This window comes from Coniosporium apollinis (assembly GCF_000281105.1).
Source record: "Coniosporium apollinis CBS 100218 chromosome Unknown supercont1.42, whole genome shotgun sequence".
Classification (NCBI taxonomy): Eukaryota; Fungi; Ascomycota; class Dothideomycetes; genus Coniosporium; species Coniosporium apollinis.
Genome location: NW_006913304.1, coordinates 157,192 through 175,514, shown reverse-complemented (window position 1 = coordinate 175,514; position 18,323 = coordinate 157,192). Strand labels below are relative to the sequence as shown.

Sequence of the window (18,323 nt, the reverse complement as noted above, 5' to 3'; positions counted from 1 at the left end):
TAGGTGATGGGAACAGCGATTGAGATCTAATAGAACCAGACCTACATGTAGATCAAGCTTGTGAGTGTGGTCGGTAGTCCAGGTGGCGATTTCAGCTGGCTCGGTTTTTGAGCCTGCGCTTAAAGACTGGTGAACCGATTCAACCGAAGTTCCCACCGTGAGCCCAGTGTACATGTGCCAAAAGCCTTGGACGATTCAAGCTCATACTTCTTGATACAATCTAACTAACCATCTCTTAGCGCTACGATGCGCCACAAACTTGATCAAAAACCAAACAGGAACAAAGCCACAGAGTCTTACACGGACACGCCATGAGCCTTATGGAGCCGATACATCATGTCCAGGGCGTCATCATCGTCCTTTCTTAAGCCATCTCTCATCTCGTCTTCTTGCCTCTTCCCTTCGATCTATCCTGTTATTCTTCTTTTTCTTGTTCCTTCTCATGGCCCTACTCCCCCTCCTCTTCATGTTTGTCTGCGTCGACGTTTGCGATTAGGCTATTGCCCGTCTTCCCAACAAGCTTAGGTAGTTTCCGCTTCATCCTCAAAACTGCTACAAGCCTGGATAACATAGGAGTTCGGGCTTAGGTCAAGAGGCTCAACATTGTGCTCTTCGACTATGAGGTCCGCTCGTATCGATGCAGCGCGTGCTTCAGGGTTCGGCAGCACCCGTTCGAAACTTGGCGGCGGAGATATGGCGTTCGAGTCTGCTGGATAGAGGAAGCCGTTGGGGACGCTTTCTTCCACGTGCGGATGCTAGGCGGCGTTTTGTGTAGGCGCTGACTTTGATCGCCGAGTGGAAAATGGGTTGAGAAGATGATCATCCGAAGAAGTTACGAATCAGCAGCGTTCTCGGTCGTCGGTCGTCCGCATCGCGCCTTTCTGGTGAGTTGCAATCCCATTTACTTCGCCACTCTCGCCCTGCACATTGGACACGAGGCGCTCATCATCAACCATCTCTCGGCACACTCAGAATGAAAGATGTGCTCTACGGGGCTGCATGGCAGCACTGTCAAATGCTGACAGCGCCCATCAACGAGCAGCTCCTTGCAGATTGAGCACTCGACAGGTTTGCCGTTTTCAGACTTGGTCAACCATGCGGTACTGTCCAGGTCGCGCCGAAAGGACTTGATGGTCGCTTGCTTTACGAGACGGCCGGTGCCACCGTGTCTACTAGGCCGATCGAGATTAAATTCCCAGTCTCGCCAGTGAGGTTGCACAGGCTCGTAGCCGACAGCTGCCCGAGATTCATTCACCGTATTGTAACGCTCCGCAATCCAAGACTGGCGGATCGGACCGGCATCGTACGTCTACAACAGCAACATCGTTAGCAAGGTGCGAGGCGCATGTAATACTATAGGGCGACAACAACTTACGGTGAAGAACGCGGCATCCTCCCTCGCGGCAGACGTGCCGACGCAACACTGGCAGCTCGTGCCCACGTCGGAGACAAAGTCGCTGTCGCAGGAAATGACGAGATTGGAGTGACGCTCATGATCCCGTAGCTCCTCGCGTTTGGCATACACAAGTCCATTGACACAGCCACCAACGGGGCATTTGCCGAGAACCTCGCGAATCTCTCGCGCACTCGGGTTCACGATGACCACCGGACATATACGCGAAAACGGGCCCAGCAGCTCCACGAGGTCTTTTGACTCGGGTAGGTCCACATCGCCCTGAGGTGGCGTGTAGCACCATTCAAGACCGTTAATGGTGTAGGTCCCAGGCCGCTCGGGAAACGCATGCTGGAGTTCTCTCGCTTGGTGGTGCCAGCCGTCATCATCACTCCAAACGGCGGTGATGATCAAGATGCGGTTTTGTTGCCCGTCCCAGCCAGACGGGTCTCGATAATTGACAGCGAGGACAGTGCCGACGGTGCGAATGTGGTGGAATTTTATGATCTGCTTGATCTTATCCCGGGCGTTTTCGTAGTCTCCCTTGTCATTTGCCCACTTGCGAGCTTCCACTGGCGGTGGCCGGATTAGACGCGCGAGTTTGTCCATTTTCGCCGCGCTGGGGTCTGTATACCGGTTCGTGATTGGATGTTTCTACGGTTGATTTGTTGACGTAAATCAAGAGACGCAGCGAGTGGTAAGTATTCTAGCGGGTGCGGTCTATTTTAAAGATCTCTCAGAGCGGTGGTGGTGCTACAAGAGGTCTACGGCCGGACTCGTGGGATTTGAAGAGCTTCGACAGGATGTGCTGGGTGCGTACGAAAAATAGAAAGAGCAAGAAGAATTATATATCCACACGTTGTCCTGGTGAGCGAACTCGCCTTGGTCGTGAACCATAACTTTGCCTTTCACAGAACCATGGTTCAGACACAAGCGAGCCCACCACGCCCGGGCAACGGCCTCGCACATGATCTAGCGGCATGGTACCAGATGTGAATGCTACAATGGGCGGCAGCGACCCCATACCGGCAGTCTCCAGGGCTGTAGGCCTGGACCCTACGGGTGAAGGAAGGGTGGTGGACGTCCACGACCCCTGAATCTGAAGTCGTAGTGCAGTATCTATACCGCCGTACACTTAGTTTGCGTTTTCCAAACGGCTTGCTTAATGAGGGAACATACGTGCGGCGCTAGAATTGCCAACGAACGGTCGATAACTCTGGAAGGAAAGGAAACAGCGGATGGCAGGATTGACAACAGTGTATGTCTTTGTCTTGCGACAAAGAGCGGGACTCGCCCTCGACGATCACTCGCCTTGGGACGGTCGCCAAGATCTTTACATCTCCCGCGACTCTTCGATACATTTCGCCTTCTCATCGGGGGCAAAATAATGGCCTTGACGAAGAGTATCGGACAGCCCTGTCTGTTTCTAAAGTCTACCACGTCTCTTGCTTGTATCTGCCTGCCTTCTCCATACTCAGCAAATACCTTTCTGCATCCTCCCTTTCCAGTGCGCCCTCTTTCTGAAATACCTCGATCAGCGCCTCACGCACCGCCTGCGGCATCTTACCCGACGAACCGCAGATGTAGACAAGTCCGTTGCGGGTCGTGAGTGCATCGTACACAAGGCGTGACTGCTGCCGGACGAGATCTTGAACATATACCTTCTGTCTCTGCAGCATACAGTAAGCAACTGCACACCGTTCACGAAAACATGTCAAGTTGGACAAAAGGAGAACTACTCACCTGATCCCTCGAAAACGCAGCAAAAAAGTCGAGCCCTGCCTCCTCTCTCAGCCTCTCCCACTCATCTCTAAAGAGGAAATCCGCCTTCTCGTTCCTACATCCAAAGAACAGTACATCCCCGCCTCCCTCCCCTTGGCCGCCGCCACTCCGTCCTTTCCTTTCATCATCCTCCTCCTGCCAAGTCATCCTCTCATAGATCAAACTCCGCATTGGCGCAACGCCCGTCCCTGGGCCAACCATAACGACCGGCCTCTTGGCCTCTGCCCTTGAGGTATTAAGCCCGCCGCGCTGCAAAGTAACGTTAATGCGCTGACCAGGCCACAGCGAAGCGATGTAGCGCGTGCAGACGCCCTGGCGGAGGCGCTTGATCACTGTGCGGTACTTTACTATTGCAACGAGGAGCTCGATGCGCGTGCCCCCACCGCTGCTTTGCAATCCTGATTCGATGGCCGATACCGCAGTCGGTGCGGGCAGTACGCCGTTCTCCATACTGCCGTTACCGTCGGAGTTAGCGGAAGCAGGAGGACCGGCTTTGAGCCGCCCGCCCGACGCAATAGAAAACTGCCGTCCCCTCAGCGCAGGCAGGATAGCGCAAGCCCACTGCCAGGGCAGCTTTACGGTGTCGAACTCCTGCAGGACCTCGAGGATAGAGCGGCGAGGCCGCGTCGTATAGTCGTAGAGCTCGTCAACAAGCGCTGGGTCTGTGAACTCAACCAGGCGATCTCGCTGGTCGGCGTCGGTGGTGAAGTGCGCGAGGAGGGCAAAAAAGGAGCGCCGCGGGATAGACATGATGTCAAGGTAGTTTTGGAATAAGGTCCGGAGGGTGAGAGTGCCGGGTGGGAGAAAGAGGTGGGAGAGGGGTGCTGGGGGGTAGGTGCTGAGGTTGGAGGCGTGGGTGGAGGGGAAGGTAGGCTTGAAGGTTAGGGGGCGGTCGGCGATGGAGGTCCAGTTCTGGGTGGAGAGAAACTCGGAGACGTCGGAGGGGAAGTTCTTGGGGTAGATGGTCAGGACGTCGCCCGGTGCGTAGGGTGTTGGTGTCGGCGTAGAGAGGGTCAAATGCCGGACGTCTTGCCAGTGGGTGGGCGATGTCAGACGCCTGTTATCGAGTATTGTCGCGGTTAGGAATCCTGGTATAGGCAGAAGGTCTTCCGGAGGTAAGTCCTTGTCCGGTGAAGCCTCAACTTGGCTGTTCGTCGTTTCGAAAGAAGACGCCGGATAGCTTCCACCGTTCGTGACTGGAGCCGCAGTCTCTGCACCGCACTCCTGGTCAGCAAAGTCGAGGATCCATTTCGGCTGCAGGAGGACATCATCCGGTATTGGCTCGACTCCGTGGGGCAGTGGATAGTGGTCCAAGAGGGTCTGCCTCAGATCGAGAGACCAGGGCAGGAAGCTTCCATCGACCCTTGATGGAAAGATGAGTCAGCGGGCTTAGTACGAAGAGGATGTTCTGAGACCCACCCTTCAGGATGTTGCTCGTCTGCTTCGCCTCGGTCATGGATCGGCTGTGCGCCTAGTTGCACAAGTCGATTATACAGCTTCCGGCTCGCCCAGTTGAATCTTGGGTGGTCAGAGAAAATCACGACAGAGGTGAAGGGTTGACGGACTTTGGGTACGACGTATCTCCCAGGCCGAATGTAGTAAACCGGACTGGCTGCAAGCATCCAGGACGTAACCGCACGCTTCTGAGCGCCCTCCAGAACGTCTGAGCATTCGCAGGGAGGTCCCCTTGGCCAGTCGTGGAAATAGCAATGATCACAACAGAGTGGTGGAGCAACTGATTCTGAAAGAAACATGATAATATCAGCTCCTGCGGAGAGCAACTCGGATGTTTGATCGAGCATGATTTTACTAAGATCAAAGGTATACGAAGTACGTACAAGCTGGACAGAATTGAGATTAGAAACTTGAGTAGCAAAGCGAAGCCGTTCTGTCAGACGTCCAAGTTCCTCCGCGACATCCTGAGCATTGCCAGTCTCTGATCCATACAAAATAAGAGCGGTCCGGCCTGGCGGCACCTCTGATGAAGTGGCCATGTCAACAGGGTGTCTGAGCAAAGGAAGAAAAGGATGACCAAGATGGAGACAGAAGGTTGGTTGCTGGGCCACAATCGCCACAGCCTAAAGACGGGCTTATCCTTTGGAGCCGCAATTCTGCTTCTGATTAAGGTGGAGATATTGACATCATTCGATGATACTCTATCGGAAGATGCGAGGCTCATGCAACCGCAACCTTCGAAGAGAGTCAAAGCCTCGAGGTCTACACTAACTCGCTGATAGCCTGACAATCTCACTACTGCCGTGAGAGGAATCGAATGTTGTTGATGGCGTCAACCTTTTTTTCTTGACCTCTGCATCCACTTCTCTAGCGCGCCCCCCGGAGAGCCGCATCTCAGGGTCCATCTGGCGCTAAGCTACTTGAGGCTAGACGGTCTCGCTTAGTCTCAGAATGCTCCCAATTTTTGTGAGCCTCCTGCTCCTTTCCTGGACTCAACTTCCTGACAACAAACAACCAACCTACCAAGTTCAGCTCCAACTCTCCCAAACAGTCTTCGGGCACTCAGCTTCCCACAAACAACTCCTCCTCGTCAAGTTTTCCCACCCACCGGCGGTCTTTGACAAGTTTCACCTTCACACACCTTCACAGGCAGACTCCAAGTCTATCCAGGACAGACAGTTTCCTCAATCTTGCACGTTCAAGTACTTCACCAAAACACTTCGTGTCATCAACCATCAAAACTACAATCAAAATGTCCGCTGCCGATGTCGACAGTGCCACCGCCCAGATGGCCAACACTACCCTCAACGAGCCCACTGGTACCGACCAAGGTGCCAACGTCGGAGCCGGCGGCGACAAGCCAATCAACGCCGCCGAGAACGAGGCCGTCATTGCCTCTGCTGCTGAGGGTAGACGACTCTACATTGGGAACCTCGCTTATGCGACCACCGAGGAGGAGTTGAAGGAGTTCTTCAAGGACTACCTGGTGTAAGTTCCACCGACTCTGAAGGAAGCAATGCAGGGAAGTAAGCTGACACGTCCTCTCTTGTTAGTGAATCCACCTCCATCCCGACCAACCCGCGCACCACTCGCCCAGTCGGCTATGCGTTCGTCGATCTCTCCACTTCGTCTGAGGCTGAGCGTGCCATCGCTGAGTTGAATGGGAAGGCTATCCTTGATCGCAAGGTATCCATTCAGCTTGCTCGTAAGCCCGAGGCGCACCAAGAAGGCGGTGCCAGCGGCGAAGAGGGCGCTAGCGGCACGCGTAGGAGGGGATCCACTCGGGGCCGTGGACGGGCTCGGGGTCGTGGTGGGCGCTCAGGCCGCGGCCGTGGTGGCGTAAGTTTCTAAGAAGTTCAAAATCCGCAGAGGAGGCGCTAATACGGGTTTCAATCAACAGAAGGGCTCCGCCGAAGGTACCGAGAATGGTCCCAACGGCGATGCTGCTGAGCATAGTGGCCCCACCAACGTCCCAGGCCAGGTCGACCCGCTGACCGAGACCACCAACGAAGCACTCACTGCCGACAAGCCGGGTGAGGACACCATTACCGTAAACCCGAGCAAGACTGGACGCACTCATGTCCAACGCGAGCGCAAGCAGCGTGGACCTCCCGAGGATGGTGTTCCCTCCAAGACCAAGGTCATGGTAGCCAATCTGCCGTACGACCTTCGTGAGGACCGCGTAAGTCTCCCGTCTGCGTTCGTTACCTGCTAGACTCCAACTAACATTCAATCTAGCTCCTGGAACTCTTCAAGGACTACTCTCCGTCCTCCGCTAAGATCGCGCTCCGCCCCATCCCTCGTTTCATGGTCAAGAAGCTCCAAGCCCGCAATGAGCCTCGTAAGGGCCGTGGTTTCGGCTTTGTCACTCTTGCTTCAGAGGAGCTCCAGCAAAAGGCTTGCGAGGAGATGAACGGCAAGGACATCGAAGGTCGTGAAATTGCGGTCAAGGTCGCCATCGATAGCCCTGGCAAGGAGGACCAGGACCCCGATGCCCCGATCGAGGGCTCTCCCGAGACAACTGAGGGCGTTCCATCCACCGCCGAGGGCTCTGCCAACACCGCCGCTGCCGTTGCTAACGCTTAAGCAACGCGACCTGGCGCACTTCTTCCGGTATCGGTTCGCTGGTCACGCCTAACTCACCGTTGTCATGCTCTTTCATCGGCGTTGCAGTGACGTGGGCGGGCTCTATACATCTGGCATCGGCATTTCTTTCGTCTCGCTCTCCGCCATGACGTCTGAGGAATGCCCGCTGGTTCGGAACTTTTATGTCATCTAGCGCTTACATTCTCGACATGTCGTTTCCAAAGCCATACTTGATACCTCCATATGTACTTTAGACCTCTAGTGGGTGATGATAGCGCGACATGGTGGTGTTTACCAAGGCAATGGAAAATCGAACGTGCCGGTTCTACTATACTGCCGCAATGCATGACTGAAATATGTTGCCGTGTGCCTTCGCTCTGCACTCACTGAGTTTGTAAACTACAATCAGCATCCATTCTTTTCGACTCTAGCAACAAACTCCCTCGAATGATGATCGGAGACCACTTTCCGTAAAATTTCGGCAAGCCGCCGGCGACAGCGACGATAGCCGAGGCCAAGCTTCCTTGCCATGTGCCTTCAAGATTCCGCATCACCACGGGCAGCACTGAGCCGCACTCAGATTTGATCTACACCTCGCAACTGCCCCAATTCCACCTGCCACCATAATCGGGAACTTCTCTGTCATACCGCAATCGCCAACATGTCAGGTCTCCGAATTCTCGTCCCCGTGAAGAGGGTGATAGACTACGCAGTACGTATACCAGCGAAACCGCATTCGCCAGTGGCCCGGAACCACATACACACAAATCTGTACTTCGATCTACGAGCAGTTACCGGAGCCACTATAACAAAACCCCCCCAGCCGCCATTCTCCAATTCCGCCACGCTTCTAGCCAGACCTCGAGCTAACAGCCCGCCCCACCAGGTCAAACCCCGCGTCAACAAAACCCAAACCGCAATCGAGACCGCCGGCGTAAAACACAGCATGAACCCCTTCGACGAGCTCTCCATCGAAGAAGCGGTACGTCTGCGCGAGCGCTCCAAGACCTCCGGCCCGAAAGTCGACGACATCGTGGCGTGGAGCGCCGGCCCGCAAAAAGCGCAAGACGTGCTGCGGACCGCCATGGCCATGGGCGCGGACCGCGGGATCCACGTGCTGGTGCCGGACGCGAGCCAGGGCGGGAAGAAAGACGGGGAGAGCGGTGATGGAGGCGATTTGGAGCCGCTGGGGGTCGCGAAGTTGCTCGCGAAGACGGTGGAGCAGGAGAAGGTGAATATGGTGATATTGGGGAAACAGAGTATCGACGACGACGCGAACCAGACGGGCCAAATGCTCGCGGGTTTGCTGGGGTGGCCGCAGGCGACGCAAGCCTCCAAGGTGGAGATGGGGAAGGATGGGACGGAGTGCACGGTTATCCGGGAGGTGGATGGGGGCGTTGAGACGCTGAGGGCGAAGGTTCCCATTGTGATCACGACGGATTTGAGACTTAATGAGCCGAGGTATGCGAGTTTGCCGAATATCATGAAGGCGAAGAAGAAGCCGTTGGTTAAGAAGGCGCCGGAGGACTATGGCGTCGATGTCAAGAGGAGGTTGAGGACGGTCAAGGTTGTGGAACCACCGCCCAGGAAGGGCGGGCAGAAGGTGGGGAGTGTGGATGAGATGATTGGGAGGCTGAAGGAGCTGGGTGCGATATGAGGGTATGTTGGGACCTGTGTGCATAGGGGCGCTCATCAAACAGAAATCTTTGGCATCGATATGCCAGTCATGGTTATGCTCGATCAGCGGGTCCTTTTCCGTGATCTCGTTTCCGGCACAGCGTACCTAAATCTAGTCGGGCAATCGCTGGAGGGTCTTGATTTCCCACTTGAAGGACTCCTCGAGGTTCTTGTTTTGCGACGGGTCCAAAGTCTGATTAATTTCTCCTTGGGTGCCTCGCTACAATGGTACTTGTCTCAGGAGAGTTCGCAGTCGAACTCAATTCTCGAGTATCATCCAGCCTGAACATCGGCTTCAAATCTCATATATGCGTATAATTGCCGAACACGGAGAACACGTGACCTGGGTTTTCTACCACTGTATGCAGGGTTATAGGCAACACGGTAAAGCGAGGAGCATCACGGTAGGCTTCAAGAAGGGCATCTGGACGAGGTCGGCAGTGACGCGTATCACTACGTCCCTACTGGGTAAACAACAAAACATTCTATAATTGTGAAATACCACTTTTATCTATGTCCGTCTATAAACACCAATAGCCCAAGCAACTCTCAAGATCGCCAGACCCCACGCCATACCCAAGCTGTCCCAGATGACATTGAGCTTGCTGCCTTTGACTTCCTTCCAGCCCACAGCCACCTCGGCCATGCCAATGTTGGCGCTTTCCGCAAGCATGAGCATCTCCACGTCAAATATCCAGCCTTCAGAATGCATAAAGGGTATTATGTAGGGGAGCGTAGGCCGCGAGAACAGCTTGAAGCCGCACTGGGTATCTTCAATGGCGGAGGTAGCTGGTGGTGTCATAAGTCGAAGGAGGACGTGGAAAGCGTGCATGAGGAAGTTGCGGAGCTTGGAGCGCTGGACGACTGCTGTCAGCTTGGTCTTACATAAGAGTCCTGTCCGTTTCATGCATAACGTACCTTGACCACAGCCTCGCTACCCACAAGATGAGCGCGCGACCCGATAGCCACTCCACGCCCAAGCTCGTCTTGTACGTCCTGGCACTTACGCACGAGCTTGCCCAGATCTTCGAACCTGCTCGCGCCGTCCGCGTCGGCGAAAGCAACGTACTTGCCGCGTACGTGCCGCATGCCATGTGTTACCGCACCGCCTTTGCCTCTGTTCTCAGCCAGCGAGATGACTCTGATGGAGCCATGTGGTATCTGCGTCGACCGCGTCGGCTTCGGCGTCCGTGGGCCCGGAACAGGTACCGGATAATGCGAGAGCTGGTGATCGCGTGCGAAATCCAATGCTGTCTGTACCGTATCGTCCGTGGAGCCGTCGGACACGACTATGATCTCCCAGCCGGTAACGCTGCCTGTCGATGCTGGAGCGGTGCGTGCGGAGCCGTTTGACAGCCCGCTCGACTTCCTTGACACAGCGGAGATGGACGGCGAGCGCGACTCCACTTCCGAGCCATGCGCGTCGCCGTACTCCCGCTGGAGGTAGTCGACGGCCTCCTCGAGCATGCCGCCCAGCCGTTCTACTTCGTTGTACGCGGGCACCACAACCGACATGAAGACCTCCGCATCCTCAATCTCGTTCAGGTCTTTGAAGTCTTCGCCTTTCCGCCGCGCCGCCTCTTTCCGTGCGCGCCATCCGTCTAGCCAGCATGGTAGCTCCTTGTTCTCGCTGACTTGGCCGTCTGGCAGGATAGTCTTGTAGGTCTTTTCGGATCTTTGCGGAGGGCGCGGATAGGGTGCTACTATGAAGACGAGGAGATAGATCTTGCATATGCGCCGCAGGTTAGCCGGGCCGAGCCGAGGGGTGGGGGACTGGGGTTGGTGGAAGTCGGGGATATACCAGGGCTGAGGTGGTGAAGAAGCTGGTTACGAGCAGGAGCAGGAGGAATTGCGGCGGCGCACTGCGGATCAATGCCCAACTCCGCTGGGCCACGGGGATGAGGCTATCATATTTGCTCATTCCTGCCCTTCGGCGCAATTCAATATCGTGGACGTAGTAGTGACAGGCTCATTGAGTGGTAGTGGGATAGGCAGGGCTTGTTGATGATTCGACACTAGCTCAGATACTCCAATCAAGCCGCCGCAGAAATCGCCACTCCGTGCCTTTGTTGGTCGTAGTGCAGCAATGGTTTGTTAATTTTGGTGATCTGTCTGTTCACATAACCCGAAGCTAATGTTCGCGCCAACCCGCTGTCTCTCTTTCTCCGAGACCGCTGCCCCCGACAACTTCAACAAACCATATTGGCCGAGAACTAAGAGAATCGCCATAGATGAAGCCAGATTTTCCTCCTGGAGAATATGCGCCAGTAGCGCTTTTTGTTCTACGATCCGAACGAGGGAGAATTGCACTGTTAGACTTTCAAAGCTTCCTCGGTTCGGGATCCAGGAATTACTCCCTCCACCGAGCAGTTCAGCTTCAATCTTCTTTCAGCTCTTCACATCTACGGCTGATATCAGGAGAGCAATTGCAGCTTCGAACATACTGGTCTTCACCGATGCCGCGCTTGGAGAACGGCTGAGTTTGTGGCGCACTATGTCCGTGTAGATCACCTCCGCTTCAGCTGTTACTCTCGTTGCATGCTTTTACGCAGCTCCTCTCTGGTTCTCATGTATCGTGAAACCGGTGCATGGGAGACACGGGTGAGTTATGCATAGCAGTGTGAGTGCAGTCACGGATCCCTTTCCTTGCCTCCGAGTTTGGACAGTGTTCCAGGGACGTTCTGTAATGCGACTTTGCTGTCCTCTACAGGCTCGCCCCGTCTTGCCACTGAACTTCGTCAGCTACGCCACTTAAATATACAGTTTGTCGACGCAGCTGCGAGTGAGTCCTCAGCTCCTGCTAATGTAGCCTGCGGAGGCCGAGAGGTTTTTTTGCCGCTCAAGCGGCAAATACAATTTGTGTACGTGGTTGGGTGTGGCTTAGTTCACGCCAAGGCCACCGTTTTCTTAGGTTTCTCTTAAATTTTTTCTAGAGAAGGAAGTAGAATAGAAAATCCTCAATTAACTCTTACTGTTCATGTGCCTCACATTTACGATAGAATGCAACGTTACGTACTCTTCCGTCGGACTCCGGAGCTCAGTCAGCATACCAAGGGAGCTATCCAGCAGTTCATGACAATTGCTCGCCCCCACACAAAACCTACGCAGGCTTTCTACCTGATTTGTTGCTGTTGAAGGCGAGTCCCGACAGCGCATGTGTGGGATTTTACTCAGCCAATCGAGTTACGAATGCTTATTCTTCATGAATCAGCCGCGCGCATATCTTCCTTCCGCTTACGGATACCTAGTATGGTTACCTCCCTCCATACATACGAGCCTCTGCGCCAGTCCATTACGCGTTTGTGCGCTTTGTGTGGATCATCAGTCAGGGTCTTACTAGAAACAAAGGGGCGGGAAACCGGAGTAGCCGAAGAATGCTGTCAGGTGGCCGCAACTGAGAATAGCCGTTTTATCTTGAATGGAATACGACCAGCGTCATTTTCACCGGATCCTGTCTGGGGACGGGCTGCCTGCTCGCTCGCACCGCACCGTCAACTCGGGCTCTCTGAGCCAACGGCCGCATGATGGTTCACCGGTCGTGGATACGCTTGCGGGTCTCTTTAGGTTACAGGTCGTGCCGGCCGAATCGTTGCAGCATAGTGAGGTTGCCTGACGACTCGTGTCGCCATTTGACCGAATCCTTCAATCTCCTGACCCGCAGCCGGTGAGGATTCTTCTTGAGGCCGGAGCTAGACTTTGATTGACTAATGCCGCGCTGCCTGGAACGGCTAGCTTTTGAGAACCGACCACTTACTGGCTTAAGACCCAGTTGCCTTGGCTCAGCTCTTGTCCAGAGGATGCCGTCTCGGATGCCTCCGTCAAATCAAACCCTCGAGATCATCTGATCTTCCCATCGACTGGTATGCTTGAGTAATTTGCTCAAACGCCCCGAGATGCGCTGAGGGCACAGCTTTAGCGGGCTGCGGCTTGGTAGACGTGTTCTTGTCCTCTTCTTGACTCGCCGGTTGGAAAGAAGGCAACCACCATTGAGTGGTTTTGTCTTGCTTGGTAGAGCTTCCGAAACGTCACCGGCGCGCGTTGTTGGCTCGTACTTCGTGATGCAGATGGCGGGACTGTGCTCATCAGACTTGTATCTCAAGGATAATGTAGCTCACCTGATGCCCGAGTGTTTTCGACCACGTTGCCTTCCAGGCCAGTGGTATCCATGGAACACATGAAGCCATCACCACGGCTGTGCCGTATCTACCGCTTGTCGTTCGGCAATTGGCTTTGGCTAACGATTTGGGATCCAGTCTCTACACAGTGACAACGAGTCGTAGCTTTAGCCTCCCCGGCTGCCATGGGCTACAACCTCTGGAAAGCTCTTTCGATGCCTCGTCTCATGCCTGAACTCTCGCTTTGATATAGACGTGGCACGATTTAGTGGTCCACGAGACGTTGATGAAACTCTAATTATGCAACGGCGTGCTGCAAGAGTGAGGCTGTAGTTTCTCAAAGAGCGTGAGGTGTGCAGCGTGATTATAGGGTACAGCGAGTAGCCTGTAATGCCAGACGCTAACCACGCATTCTGTGAGTCAAGTCACCGTTAGCGACACGGGATTAAATGCTAGTAATTGTAACTGCAGTTTTATTAATATACACTTTTAGCTCTGTGGCACTCGGAGTATCAGCTATGAAACTCACCTTGAAACGAACAAAGTCTCCTCCGGCTGGATAGGGGTTGATTGAGGTGAACTGTCGTCTCTAGGCCGTGACACTGTTTACACATGCGTGTTTCCACGTGACTAGACCCGCGTATAGCGCGGTTGTATAGATGTTCCACGGTTCGGCGTCTGGTCAAACCACCTTTGACTAAACGCCGAACCATGGAACACTGTACTCCGTATCGTCACTCAAATGCAAGGCGGTGAGGCAGCAGTGCGTTGGCCGCACGCACTGCGAACCTTGGAGCTTCAGCATCTTTCGAGGAGCCCAAGGCGTCTTTGTGATACGACACCTTACTCTTACATGCATGAAACGTGCCAAGGTCTAACGTATTTCAGACCTCGCGGTAGTGTTGTCCTCGCTTAATGATCAGAACATCACCCAATGGTATGAGCGCTTCATGGTGAAAAATGGAGAACGTAGTGCGCTTGAATCGCCGGTTCACGCCGATATAGATGAATAAGCAAGTTAAGCTGCTTTAAGTAATGATCCATGGAGATTTCTGGAAATGCGGGCCTCTCCGGCTGACAAGTCGGTTTTTTATCCAATGGGAGCTTGGTTCGGGACTACACTACCGCGAGGTCAACTCTACCTGAAATACGTTAATGCAAAATCTTATAGCAGTGCACATGTGAGGCTTTCGGCTTCTAGTCATGCAACAGCCGCCGCACGCCAGACGCTGCGTTGAACATGTGCATATCTTATTGAACGATCGCGTAGATTCGGGTTCTATCTATTGCAGTGGGCTTCCAGCAATAGTGTAAGCCGGAATTACAGGACTGAGCTGCCACTTGACGTAAATGGTCCCGCGTCCTTGGCAGGAGGAGTAAATCTTGAAGCTGGAGCCAAGGGGCTTAAGCCGAACCTCAAATCAAACAGACCGTTCAGTGAATACATTTTGATATGCGTTCGCTCTCGGGACATTTATATGGCACAGTCGCGGTAGAACGGAGGTATCAGGTATAGTAGAAGAGCACCTGGCCAATTCTGTCCTGGGTTTTTGGTGGAAGGTGAAACATGCAGATAACATGAAACAAACGACGGTCAACCATTCAGGGAATGGAGAATGTAGGCCATTCTGTCCTGAAGCACGGTAATACTATCCCTGCGGTTGCTAGGAACAGCTATGAAGATACACTTTTCCCTCCAGATCCTGCTCGGCTCCGGGTGCGGCCAAGGTCCAGGATGTTCCGCAGCTTGGAAGAGGCCATGGCTCGTACGCCAGAGGCTTGTGCCTTGAGACTCATGGATTCCATGTCCGTGACCAGTACTGCAGCTTCCACACCCTCCTGTGGACCCGATACGGCTTCCGCGGTATCCTTGTTGAAGCCACTTTGCTGCCTTGCAACACCCACAACCACATCATCTATGCTTGCTCGATCGTTCCCTACCTGAGAATTGAGATGTCCACGACCAGTTATTTCTCGGCTTACGTCCTTGCCCTCTGCCGTCAAGACTCGAACATTCTTCCACTGTGTAATCGCCATGTCGATAATCCGTAGCGCTCGTACCGCGGCGCGGTGTTTTTCATCTCGAGCATCTCCACTGCAGATGAGCGAGAGCTCCTCAATCACTAAGCAAGTCCGTCAGAAGATCCAGGGGAGTTCCAGCAAATGTCTCGACAACTAACCACTATCCGGTATTACCACGTTCCATGTGCCACCCTCGATAAGCTCGCAGAAGACATCGTACTGATCCAGCAACATGCTCGTATCGCAAACAATTACCTGCAAAGAACACAAGTCAAAAAGGCGTGGTCTCCTATGCCACGAGCGTTACTGACTGTGTAGTGCTGCATCACTTGCTTGTTGGGTGTCTGATGCTGCGGTTGCTGCTCTTCGCTCTTGAGTGTGCGCGAGACTGGGCTCTGGCGCTTCGGACTAACGGCATCAACGGTTCTTACAAACGCCTCCGACTGATGTAGATCTACCTCCATGTTTGTAGTCATGGTAGGTTGAGTAGGCAACTGTTGAGGCGAATGAGAGTCTCTGCCCCCAAAGGTGAGGGAGCCGACAGCCCATGTTTTGAACCTTCTGTCGTAGTTTAGGTATTGACAATCCTTCAAAATGTGTTAGCTGGGCAAGCTTGCCAGTCGCGTGTTCGCGTACTGATGCCATCTGTCTACCCAACCACAAAACCCTTTCAGTCCTTGATTCCACAGTCGAAGCAAGCTCCAGTGACCTCTCCTCTTCGTCCAAGTCGTGCTTGGAGAACCAGTCTGCTGGATGGTACCCCTGACTCCATATTTGGCCGCGCATCTGAAAATCTTCTGGCAGCGGCCGACTATCCTCGCTCTCCTGACCCGGAAACGTATTGCTCTCAAGGTGTGACCCAATCTTCTCGGACCTTGCCAACGTATTCAGAAATGAAACAACTTCTCCCCATGGGACGTATCTGAGAATTGCTGAGCAGTCGTGTGGGATTCTCAAAAGAGCCAGAACAAACACGAACATTACGTGCACGTATGAGAGCACATTTCTATCCCCTATACGCCGAAGAACAAGCCGAAAGGTGGAGAACACCAAGTGACACGCAAGAGCAAACGTTGGGTCGGTAAACGGGCCTGGGAGATTGGTAGAAGCCGCTGTGTTAAGCTCCGGTTTGAATAACGGGACGCCTGCATCCGGTTCCGAAGGGAGGTTCTCCACTCTCTGATGCCTGTACATTTGATCAAAGTACCCGCGCAAAGCAGACTCCTTAGCTCCGTAGAGGAAGAGCGAAGCCAGATTAGAGACGGCTACGTATATGCCATGTTCCTTCCATTTAGCTGTCACGCGGCCAATATGATTATCCAGCTGTCCAAGAAATTCGTTCAGTACCGGTTCGAATGAAGCCAAGGAAACCCTGCCGAAAAGTATGCTGTGTGCCTTGACGAAGACAGTGTCGATGCTGACCGAGTGGGTATGAGACGTATTCGTACGACTAGCGAGTGTTCCAAACAGCGTGAGAATCGATTCCTTCGTACCCATAAAAGGCTCCAGACATGTAAGGGATCGTGAGTAGTAGTGGAGCTGCTGGAGCGCGTTTGGCCTTGCGAGGATAGCTAGGTGATGATAGAGCCGACCGACAGCAGGGCTTCTATCAGCGCCTTTGCAATACCAGAACCTCGCGACGCCTGCCCAAGTCTCCCGGTCCCGGATATCTTCATCCTCCACGGCCATACGATACCGAGCTAGGTCACCCAAACATTCGACCCAAGTATCCTCGAACGTTGGAACCGTCTCATACAACAGAGCAACCATTTGGTAAGCAATATAAATATAAGAGAGCATGTAGTCTAATGATTCAGGAAGGCGAGCACGTAGTAGCTCGAGGAAAGAGTGGATCCCGTGCTTCCACATGCGTGCCGGCATAGAATATTTAGCAGCCAAACGTCGTAAAGCGGGAGATGCGGACGGATGCTGAGAGGCAAGGAAAAAGTCATGGTGCTCGTGTAGCAAGGTCCGGTGAAGAGCAATCAAGGCTGCCCAGTGGTCCCCCTGCAGCTTTGGCGGCTGACCAGATCCAGCTTGGTTCGCCGTCGCTTGGGACTTGTCAACTTGTATACATTTGGTCTCGACCATTGTCAATCCAGCGTAGATCGACTTCACCTCCGCAGCGAGTTGTTCCTGGGATATTGGCCGGCTGTCAGGTTGCATCACCATACCAGGCCACCGGGGGTCAGTCTGACCGTGCAAAACTCCAGATGGGCGACCCGCCTGCTGTGTCTGAGATTCGGAGCTTGACATGCGACCCTGAAGATGGGACAATGGTTTGCGGGTTCCCAGCTCTGGCCCCTGTGGATTAATAGTGTAGGCGCCGGCCAATATCTGAGGCTGCATAGATCGTTGATCGCGAGGCAAAAGGTCCAACACCGGAGAATTATAAGAACCAAAAGGAATGTTACTAGGGATATCGTGCATATTAGACGGCTGCTTGTGGCCCGGGAATCGCAGATGTCGGTCACGTGAGGAGGCATAAAGCCGATCATGCGATGACTCAGTATTCCAGGCCGCAGCAGGATCCACGGCTTTGGTCTCTGAAGCCGAATTCGTTCTAGGACGTTGTGGATTGGTAACATGACGGACATGGCGTGGCGAAGCGCCTGGTGACTGGAGATCTGAACCGGCAGGACGTTTCTTGTTTGGTCGTTCCGAGGACGGCTCCTCTTTAACAGGTGGGGAGCGCTTTACTCCTGGATCAAGGGTCAAGCCAGGGAATTCTGGAGTCAGTCTGCTTTCCGAATCTCTAGGCGGAGACGTAGTAGTTTGTGGGTTAGATTTGCTGAGCGAGGATTGATGGAGTTTGCTTCTACCGCATTAGCGAAACTCGGTCACACCTACCATGATGAAACTGTATGGTGGTACGGAGTAGTAAGAGACATACGCTTGATGCAGCCCTTCATCTCGCAGAAGCATCTTAAAGAGGTCGGTGCCGCGTCTAAAGCCCAGTCTTTCGACTTGAGCGCGGTGATCTGCAACGACGTGCTCCAGCAATCGCTCATAGTCGTTGAAGAGAACGTGGTCGCAATAGGGACAAGAGAAGACATGGCCTGTGGCCCCGGTTGGAGGTGTGGCTTGCGTAGAGATATCCCCTGTGAAGCTCATTTTCAAAGATTAAAAGGCAGGCTTATGGCTCCAGGGGTTCAACCGATCCGCAGGAGATGTAATCGACGGATGTCTGTCGCGTTCAATGATATGGCACTCTTGGTTGGATTTGGCCTTTGAGATCGTTGGTGTGATGGAATAGCAGGATTCCTTTGGATTTGACGAGGAACCTGCATCGA

General features: G+C 53.8%; 6 protein-coding genes across 6 annotated transcripts; 2 read left to right on the top strand and 4 right to left on the bottom strand.

Moving 5' to 3' along the window:
* Positions 1 to 901: 901 nt before the first annotated feature.
* On the bottom strand, positions 902 to 2,002 carry W97_07615 (uncharacterized protein; the record flags this gene model as incomplete). The annotated part of the gene is made up of 2 exons (XM_007785484.1): positions 902 to 1,309; positions 1,376 to 2,002. 2 exons carry the CDS (start codon positions 2,000 to 2,002, stop codon positions 902 to 904), a joined length of 1,035 nt encoding a protein of 344 aa, XP_007783674.1.
* An 824-nt stretch (positions 2,003 to 2,826) lies between these two features.
* Positions 2,827 to 5,169, bottom strand: W97_07614 (uncharacterized protein; the record flags this gene model as incomplete). Its single annotated transcript, XM_007785483.1, has 7 exons — positions 2,827 to 3,063; positions 3,137 to 3,573; positions 3,664 to 4,317; positions 4,393 to 4,538; positions 4,595 to 4,693; positions 4,741 to 4,916; positions 5,014 to 5,169. 7 exons carry the CDS (start codon positions 5,167 to 5,169, stop codon positions 2,827 to 2,829), a joined length of 1,905 nt encoding a protein of 634 aa, XP_007783673.1.
* A 713-nt stretch (positions 5,170 to 5,882) lies between these two features.
* Positions 5,883 to 7,216, top strand: W97_07613 (uncharacterized protein; the record flags this gene model as incomplete). The annotated part of the gene is made up of 4 exons (XM_007785482.1): positions 5,883 to 6,118; positions 6,184 to 6,469; positions 6,534 to 6,812; positions 6,869 to 7,216. The coding sequence occupies 4 exons, from the start codon at positions 5,883 to 5,885 to the stop codon at positions 7,214 to 7,216; spliced, it is 1,149 nt and encodes a 382-aa protein (XP_007783672.1).
* A 661-nt stretch (positions 7,217 to 7,877) lies between these two features.
* W97_07612 (uncharacterized protein) lies at positions 7,878 to 8,873 on the top strand (the record flags this gene model as incomplete). Its single annotated transcript, XM_007785481.1, has 1 exon — positions 7,878 to 8,873. The coding sequence occupies one exon, from the start codon at positions 7,878 to 7,880 to the stop codon at positions 8,871 to 8,873; it is 996 nt and encodes a 331-aa protein (XP_007783671.1).
* Positions 8,874 to 9,404: 531 nt separating this feature from the next.
* W97_07611 (uncharacterized protein) lies at positions 9,405 to 10,814 on the bottom strand (the record flags this gene model as incomplete). Its single annotated transcript, XM_007785480.1, has 3 exons — positions 9,405 to 9,749; positions 9,812 to 10,618; positions 10,695 to 10,814. The coding sequence occupies 3 exons, from the start codon at positions 10,812 to 10,814 to the stop codon at positions 9,405 to 9,407; spliced, it is 1,272 nt and encodes a 423-aa protein (XP_007783670.1).
* Positions 10,815 to 14,682: 3,868 nt separating this feature from the next.
* On the bottom strand, positions 14,683 to 16,719 carry W97_07610 (uncharacterized protein; the record flags this gene model as incomplete). The annotated part of the gene is made up of 4 exons (XM_007785479.1): positions 14,683 to 15,131; positions 15,189 to 15,285; positions 15,342 to 15,617; positions 15,667 to 16,719. The coding sequence occupies 4 exons, from the start codon at positions 16,717 to 16,719 to the stop codon at positions 14,683 to 14,685; spliced, it is 1,875 nt and encodes a 624-aa protein (XP_007783669.1).
* Positions 16,720 to 18,323: the final 1,604 nt, after the last annotated feature.